The 9,208-nt window shown below is 44.8% G+C and overlaps 1 protein-coding gene and 1 long non-coding RNA gene across 2 annotated transcripts; both read right to left on the reverse strand.

The window, feature by feature from the left end:
* Positions 1-929: 929 nt before the first annotated feature.
* CNPY4 (canopy FGF signaling regulator 4) lies at positions 930-9,161 on the reverse strand. Its single transcript, XM_072641456.1, has 6 exons — positions 8,867-9,161; positions 5,051-5,177; positions 4,802-4,898; positions 4,361-4,483; positions 3,955-4,072; positions 930-3,866 (listed from the first exon to the last, which is right to left on the reverse strand). The coding sequence occupies exons 1-6, from the start codon at positions 8,997-8,999 to the stop codon at positions 3,766-3,768; spliced, it is 699 nt and encodes a 232-aa protein (XP_072497557.1). The 5' UTR covers positions 9,000-9,161; the 3' UTR covers positions 930-3,765.
* On the reverse strand, positions 6,070-6,957 carry LOC140525778 (uncharacterized). The gene is made up of 3 exons (XR_011974112.1): positions 6,856-6,957; positions 6,686-6,763; positions 6,070-6,156 (listed from the first exon to the last, which is right to left on the reverse strand). It is a non-coding gene; the product is annotated as an uncharacterized lncRNA (long non-coding RNA).
* Positions 9,162-9,208: the final 47 nt, after the last annotated feature.

The following is a 9,208-nucleotide window of genomic DNA, read 5'->3' on the forward strand; positions in this document are numbered from 1 at the left end:
GCCTGTGTGTGTGTGTGTGCCTGTGTGTGTGTGTGCCTCTGTGTGTGTCTGTGTGTGTCTGTGTGTGTGCATGTGTGTGTGTTTGTGTGTGCCTGTGTGTGTGCCTGTGTGTGTGTGCCTGTGTGTGCGTGTGTGTGTGTGCGTGTGTGTGTCTGTGTGTGTGTGCCTGTGTGTGTGTGCCTGTGTGTTTGTGTGTGCCTGTGTGTATGTGTGTGTGCCTGTGTATGTGTGTGTGTTTGCGCGTGTGTGTGTGTGTATGTGTGTGCCTGTGTGTGTGTGTGTGTGTGTGTGTGAGCAGGGGAAGCTAGACAGAGCTCTGGGCCTCAAGTTAGGAAGATACAAGTTTACATGTGCCTCACATACTTACTAGCTACGTGACCTTGAGCAAGTCACTTAACCTTGGTTTGTCTTAATCCACTGAAGAAGGAAATCACAAACCACTACAGTATTTTTGCTAAGAAAACCCCATGCACAGTTTGATCCATGGGGTCACAAAGAGTCACTCACAACTGAACAACATTTATGTATGTATGCACACACACACGTTGCTACATACACACATATATATGTTGTTTTCAAGACTAGAGAAACATAGTGCTCTAACTCTTTATGAAGCAAAGAAGATCTTGACTGATTGGAGGTAGAAAGGATAAAGACAATATTAAAAGTATTAATGCAAAAACGTTAAATAGAATTCTACAAAACAAATACAACAACGTATCAGAATATGTTATGTCATAAGCGTAAGAATTTATACAAGGAATGACAGGATGGCTCAAGATTTGGAAAGCAACGAGAATTGCAAAGTATATTAATAACTAAATCAATCAATAATCAATCATTAATAATAATTAACAAATATATTCAGGAGACATGACAAGCATTATGTCTACACAAGTTGAAGATATTAAAATGTATCAATACCAGGATTTTCCTAAAATGACAGAAAAAATGTATTTATTTGAAATGAAGAGATAGTATTATATGAAATGCAGAAACAGAGGGTGTCATGCTAAAAATAGAAATAAAGCAAGGATATCTACTCTGATACTGTTTGGTGCTTGGCAGATAATAGACTCTTAATTAAAACTGTCCAGCTCTCTTAAAACTGGATGGAGAAGTGAAGATAGAAAAGAAGGCACTGATCTCTTTCTGAAACTCCAAAAGGAAAAGTCCAAGGAATGTAAGCATCCAGAAAGCAGTTCAAGTACCAAGAAGCCATAGTCCAGATCACAAAAGACTTGGTAGTTTCTACTAGGAATGAGAGAATATTTTGGAACATAATATCTGACATTTGTGTAAGACACTGTGGTTTCTGGTACTTATAGATCTTTCCTCTCACTTGATCCTCTCTGCAAGGAAACCAGGAATTACTGTCCCCATTTTATATGAGGAGAGTAATATGAGTCTTAGGGAAGTGAAACACATTTTTAAGAACCTTTGTTCTCACCACTACATTAATTGCTCAGACTAGCCAAAGGGAACTAGAGAAAAAGAGTTAACAAAATCAATATATAAGTTTCCCCTCAGCTCTAGGATTCTGGTCAAGTGACAATGGGGGTGGCAGAAATCTTCCCACTTCCTTCAGGGTTCTGGGTGCTCAGGGCACCTGCCCATTGAACAGATGGTAGTCCCTGGGGCTGGGAGGCCTTTCTTTTGCTTTTCTGTAGAAGGTCTGTCTCTTGGATTCTGATTCCTATCCTGGTCCACTACTCCTTACAATAGCATCCATTTCTGGCCTCCTAGCCACCCTTAAAACTTTCAAAGATCATCCTTTATGTCCAGGTACTGCCCCATCAGCAGCATATGATATCCTCTCACAGCTTTGCCTTTGGGGCACAAGGTTATTGCTGACTTTCTACTACTGCTCTCCATCCCCCTCCCTCTCAGATATATCACTGACCCTCACCACAGTGCAAAAGGTTGTTCCTACCACCACCATGATCACACCCCTGCCACCTTCATGGTAAGGAGTCACCCATACCTCTAGCCCAAATGCTAGGGCTGTGCTTCACTCAGCCAGTGATAGTAGGTAGAGGCCTCTGGGTAGGGCAGGAGGAAAAGAGAAGGATTTATTAAATGCCTACTATGTTTCTAGGTGCTATGCTAAGTGCTTTACAAATATCATCTCCTCTGATCTTCACCACAAACCTGGGAGATAGATGCTATTATGATCCACATTCTATAGCTGACAAATATTGAGGTAGAGAGAATTTAAGTGACTTGCCCAGGGTCACACAGATAGTAAATGTCTGAACTGGATTCAGGTCTTCCTGACTCTAGACCCAGCAGTCTATCCACTAAGCCATTCCACTGCCTCTGCAGGGAAAATAGCTACAGAAACTAGGATGGCTAATTCATGGAATATATAGGCCCAGGTTTCCTATGTTGTTTGAGTCCCTGTGGGTTCCCACAGTCACCATTAAGGCCTCCAAAGGACTTCCTGAGCCCATGAGTCCCCAGTGTTTACCAGGATAGGGCCTGAGGCCTCTTCCTCCTGGGTACTAAGGTCTCCCTACTTATGGGCTGAGTCCAGATTCTCAAGGACCAGGCCCCAGACCTTGAACAGGATAAAGGTGACAGTGCAATCAGCTCTCTGGGCACCCCCAGCCTATTGGGGCTCTGAGTAGCCTAGAAGCAGGGGTCCCTGGAAATCCCCAGGGGGAAGTCCCCATCCAAAGTCTGTCCATTCATGCAAGTTCATAGCCAGAAGCACTCAAGGCTAAGGGAGAAGAGAGAAGAAGGCATGTAGGTTATCAGTTACTCTGCCACTCACCCTGATCAACCCTAAACCAGACCTTTGGGGGGGCCCTCTCCTATTCTCATTTAATTTATCCTCTCTGCAACAAGATAGGATCTTTAACACTCCTACTTCTCCTCCTCAGCCTTCCACCCGCTTTTCCCTTCCACTTGCTAGGACAAAGGTTGTTAACTATTTTTGTGTCAATGACCCCTTTGGTGGACTGTAAAACTCATGGATCCCATCTCAGAATGTTTTTAAAATTCATTAAAAAATACATAAGATTACAAAGGTAACCAATTATATTGAAATACAATTGTCAAAATTTTACAATTATCAAAATATTAAGAAAAATTCATAGACCCCAAGTTAAGGACTCAGAACTCCTGAACTAGGATGAAGCTCTTGTATGCTCACTGGCTTCAGCACAGTATCTGCAACTGTACATGCAAAGAGGCTTTCCTGGGTCTTCTGGTCAGCCCTTCTTAAACTGTGGGTTGAGATCCCATATGGGCCACCCTCATAAACCCACAGTTTAAGAAGAACTGAAAAGGTTGTGAGTGAAAAAGTTTAAGAAGCCCTGTTGGGTATTTTGGTCACTTTCCCCTTCCATGGGCCACTCCTCCCCACCTCCTCACCTGGTTAGAAGGAAAGCATACCAATAAGGCACTAATAGCTCTTGACCTGAATAAGCTCCTTTACGTATTTATCGGCCAAGATGGTACCGACCTTGTAAACCTCCCCACCAGAAGCATGCACAAGTGCAAGGCTAAAAACATCTTGGAGCCCCCATAGCTTTCTCCAAAGTACCATGGCCTTGCCTTGCCACTTATTTCTGTCATCTCCAACCTTAGGGACCACCATGGTCAGCAGCCACCTGAATGGATAAAATTTCCAAATGTGGCTTGGCTAAAGGTACAGTCGTAAAGGTGACATCACCTTCTTACCTAGATGATATATATATATAAAAACGAACTTCAGTAGTGACCTAGAAAAATAGGAGGTGATATGAAGCCTGACTCTGGTCAGAGGTCTGCAGCATCATGGGGGTGGTGCCCTAGGCTCTCTTCCAGGCCCTTCTCATTCTCTTCTCTTGATGCCTCAGTCCAGGTTTCCCGAAGACAATCTGGATTGATGAAAAGACAGACAATGAGTATACAGGTAGGTACCAGTATTTCTGCCCCCAACACTTAGCTTGCCCCTGGGCCACTCACCCATTTCCTGCTTTCCAAGTACATGCCCTTCACAGAGGAACTTCTGCAGGGGCAACTCCTGGTGGTGGAAGTACCAGTCTTCAATGACATCTTCAAAGCTCTCCAACATCAGCTCACACTGAGAGGGAGGGAAGAATAGGAAAGGAGAAGGAAGGAAGATGGCAGACACAATTTCTTCTCCTAGGTGAAGAATTCTCAGAAATTCAAATTCATTCCCTCTAATTTCCTCTGCCTACCCTCTTCCTTCCCCCAACACCCTCTTCTAGGATACGGGTCCAGCCTGTCTATGCCCCAGTCCCTGGCTGTCCCCATGATCTGCATTTACTGTCTTATTGTGTTCCTTGAGTCCATACCTTACTCTCTGTCCCAGCTCATCTCATCTTTCTGGCATATGACATCTTCTTACCTGCTTCTTGAGGAATGCAACTTCCACACTGGGTTCATCCCACAGCTCCAAAGGGATTCCCAGATCCACCTTCACACCCTTCTGTACCAGGCCTTTCAGGGTTGCCATGGTCTCACTCTGACCCTGGGGTGAGGGGAGATGTAAGAGGGAGGAAAGAGAACTCTGGCAGGGTCAGCCCCCTTTGTCTCTATTTCTCTGACCTCTTCCCTCCTCATCCCCACTACACTAAGATCTTTTCATTGAACCTGAGGGTGGAAATGGAGTACCCACAGCAGAACAAGGGCTGAGACAGAATGGAGAGGGCATGGGACATCCCAGGGGCAGAGGTCTTGACAAAGGATTCTAGGAGGAGTAAGAACAAAGAAATACCTCTGAGCAGAGGGACCACCATGGTGGTTTGTTCCATTAAAAGGCAAACAGGGGGGAGAAGATTTATTTTACCTTGGCATATCTTAGGGAGCCCTTGCGCTCAGCATGGACACTGTAATCCAGAATCTGTTCACATAAGTTCTCAAGGGCCTCTTCCAGCCGAATCTCTCTGTGGGAGAAAGAGATGGGAGACAATGAGAAAGAACAGATAACTCATTGAGAACTGTGGGGCTGAAGGAAGTTAGGGAATGATTTATAGGGTTATGGAAGGGATGAAGCATTAGAGGTACCATGACAGAAAGAAAGTCAAGGGAGACTCACGAAGTGCTGTAGGGAACTTGTCTCTTCCTCTTGCCAGTGTCTAGCACCTGCCCTAGTTCTAGCAACTCCCGAGACCGACTGCTCCGATTCAGCTCCTCCTGAAGCTCCAAGCTCAGTATCTTACAGACTATCGAGGAGAAAACAATTGCCAGAAGTATGTTAAAACAAGATACATAGCCCAGTGCACTTGGGGGCAAGACACTCAGGTTTTAGTTCTGGGCAGCCTGGTGTGATAGACAACGTGCTGGTAGTAAGGAAAATATAGGTTCAAATTCCATCTCACATACTAATTATGTGGCTGGGCATCCACTCAGTCTCAGTTTCCTCCTCTGTAAACTAGGGCTAATACTATCTGCAGTATCCACTTCAAAATTTAAAGTGTTCTACAAAATATCAGTTATGATTATTAATATTAGTAATTAGTCATGTGACCTTGAGCCAATCATTTTACTTGCCTGGGCCTACGCTTCCTAGTGAAACAGAGAGTTGGAAAGAAGTTCACTAAGGTCCATTCCAATTCAAAAAATGTATCAGTCCCTGAAGATGGTTTGTATAAACTAAAAGGTGGGAAGGATAAGGAAGAGCAGGGGAGTCAGTTATTAGACATCGATTGGCATTCACCCTATCCTAGGGTACCTAGAAGTATTACCATATACTGATACCTGAGACCTTTCTTCTTATCCTCTTCTTAGCCCATCCCCAAATTATAGGTAAATCCTTACCTATAACTCCACATAAGATATGCTTCACAAAGACTGATTATCTTTCTCCTCAACTCTGCTCTTTCTTCTGACATCACCATTTCCATCCACGGCACCACCATTCACCTGGCCATCTATGTTCATAACTTCCTCTTTTCCCATCCAATCAGTCACCAGGTCCTTTAACTCCTACCTCTGGGATATCTCTCGAATCCAGTCCATCTATTTTATTCTTACTGATGCCACAAAGTCTCATTCTCACCCACTTGGACTATTGCAATACCTTCGTTATTGGCTTTAATGTCTCTTCTCTCTTCTCTCTTCAATCCATCCTGGGTACAACTACAGGACTCTGACCATCACTATTTAGCATTATTAAAAGCCTACCAGGTACTGTGCTAGGTGCTGGAAATACAAAGATAAAAAGCAAAATAGTTTCTGTCCCCAAGGAGCCTACAAAGGTATGCAGAAGAATAAATACATACAGTAAAATAAACAACTAGATGGGGGTGGGCGCTAGCACCTGGGGGATAAGGGAATGTTGTAAAGAGAGTGGCTCTGAGCCAGAATGCCTCAAGAGGCAACGGTGAGGAGGGAATATATTCCAGGTCTGGGGAGAGGGTAATAAAATGGAAGATAGACAACATGTACTTTCAAGCTTTTACTGATTCAGTTATTCCCTATCCCTGGAATGCATGTTATAAAGGGAAGGGAATAAACATTTACATACTGCCTATTAGGTGCCAGACACTGTGCTAAGTGCTTCACAAATATGATCTCGTTTGATCCTGTGATATAGGCAAAAGAAATATTGGTTTTACTATACTGTTTTCACTCCACTTATACTATTTGAGTGACTGGCTAGTATAGTGAGGAGAACATAGGACATGGAATCAAGACAGATTCAAGTTCAAATTCAGTGTCAGATACTTACTGGCTGTGTGACCTCATCCAAGTCACTTAGCCTCTGTCTGTCTCAGTTTCCTAATTTGTAAAATATCACCTCCCAAATCTGTTGTAAGGATAAAATGAGATATTTGTAAAGCACTTTGTAAATAGTAACACCATATAAATGCTACTTATTATTATTAATATCAGTAATACCTTTAGCATCCTACTCTGAAGCTTCATGGTGGTTCTGGGCTCTTGAAGACCATGCTGGTAAAGTACAGCCTTGGTAACAGATGATATAAGTTTGTTATCCAAGAACTAGCCTAAGTGAGAAGAGGCCATAATGTTGACTATCAGGAGAAGTATTCCCCCTCCCCCCCATAACTTCTTATGAAGACCACTGATTAAAGGGGTGTGTTGGGGGGAGTGGGTTGCCTTTTGCATAAAGTGAAGGGCCACACTTATGAAATGAGATCTTCTGAAACAATGTATTACATCAGTAACACTGAGTTCATCAGGGAAAAAGATGCTAGCTGTGTAGCCACAGGCAAATCAGTACGGGATGAAGTCCTTAGTGCTCACAACTTCTGCACAGTCCAAAACTGTTTGGGAGTATCCTTCCCAAACATTCCCCAGTTAGGCAACATGACAACTACCTTTGTTCTTCCTTGCTAGTTTATGGGCATCAAGGAGTGGCTGAATCACCTTCTCCTTCCAAGGCTCCTTTAATTTGGAAGCTTCCAAGCTGGGGTGGGACAGGGCAGGGTGTTCACAACTGCTGCCATGCGAATTAAAAGATTTCTAAGGTCCTTTCCAGCTCTAATATGATTCTTTAAACCCCACTTTCAGCTTGGTAGGCCTGAATTACAGTTTATATCAGTTTTAAGGCATGGGCTCAGAGGCACCAGAGTTTTACATTTGAAAAAACTGTGATTTTGTCCAGGTGGGAAATACTCCCTTTATCAAAGCAGAACACAACCCCTTTGTACCTCAGTAGTTGATCTTTATGAGTTGCTGGGTTGTAAAAAATCATTACTGGGCCAACCTGGTAATAAACTTCTCCCAATTTATCTGGGCTGGTCCTTTGATGAAAGGCTAAGAGTTCTTTCCTGGATGTGATTGAAGCCTTTGGACAACAAGTCCCCCTCCTCCTAGCTCAAAGTGAATGTAAATAGTAAATAGAAACTGTTTCTCTTTTGGCCAGGAATCCCAAGGGTCTTCCCCTCCCAGTTTGGTTTTCTTTTGTTTTTTGAGAATCTGAAAAGACTTTAGCCTAAAAAGGCCAGTGTCTCTCATTGCATCCTGGGCCACCTCCAGTCCTCTGGATGGACAGATGGCTCTGGAGGACAAAGTGAGGCTGCTGACCTTGCACAGCCCTCCCTCACTCAAATCAAAGTCAACTGCAAGTCATGTCATCATCTCCCTCTGAGAAGAAAAGGCAAATACAACAACTTGAAGCCTTTCTGGTTTGGTAGAGCTTCCTACATTTTAAATTCCACCTGCATAGCCTTCAAAAATCCATCACTGCTCCAATAAGACACTAGAACTGGGTTTCGGTGGAAGCTGGAGGCTGGAGTGGCGAATTTCCCTGTTCATGAACCTAAGGACCACAGGGACCACTTGCGCCAGGCTGTGCGACCCTGGGGAAGTCATTCAACCCTGTTTGCCTCAGTTTTCTCATCTGTAAAATGAGGTGGAGAAGAAAATGGCAAACCACTCCAGTATCTTTGTCAAGAAAACCCTAAATAGGGTCACGACTGAACAACAAAGCAGTGTCAGTATTTATTTAGAGCTTTAGTTGACCAAGTCCTTTATGTCTACTTAGCCTCACAACAGCCCGGACAAGGTAATACGACCTTTACCATCACCATTTTACAGGTAAGGAGAGGAGGGCGCAAGGGAACCCTAAGGGGCTCTGGTCAGCAAGTGACGGAGCCTACATTCCCCCCCAGGTCCAATCCCCCTAATTCCCAGAGTCCGGCAGTGACGGGAAGGGGAATACCAGCCACGCGGCTCCATAGGCGGCATGCGGACCGTGCCCATTTTGCGGATGGGTAAACAAGCTCAGAGAGGAGAAGCGCTTTGCCAGGGGCCACACAGCGAGGATCAGTCTCCATCCCGCCCCCGCTTTTCCCTCTACAAACGTCGTGCCCCTCCCTGTCTCAGAGCCCATCCGAGCTGGCCCGGGAGCACAGGGCGCATCCTCGGTGGATGCCCAGGGTACCTTCGCATTTGCTGGGTAGGTGCTCCTCCTCCTCCTCCTCTTCTTTTTCCTTTGGCTTCCCACAACAGCTCTTCAATACAAGCAGGAGGAAGCAAAACAGCAGCAGCTGTCGTCGCTGCCACCCCTGTTCCATGTTCAGCTACCGAGCACCAACCTCGGACAGCGACGACAAAGGAACGATTTTTTAAAAAGCCAGGTTGCAAGTAAACTGGCCCTTTAAATCCAGCCTGGCATGTCGCGAGTACGCGCTTTACCAAGCTGAGGGTGAAGGACCGCGCAGACTCAGAGCGAACGCGCTTGGACTCCTCCCCCCTCCGCTTCCCCCCCCCCCCCCTTAGGTTC

This window comes from Notamacropus eugenii, chromosome 2 (genome assembly GCF_028372415.1).
Source record: "Notamacropus eugenii isolate mMacEug1 chromosome 2, mMacEug1.pri_v2, whole genome shotgun sequence".
Classification (NCBI taxonomy): domain Eukaryota; kingdom Metazoa; phylum Chordata; class Mammalia; order Diprotodontia; family Macropodidae; genus Notamacropus; species Notamacropus eugenii.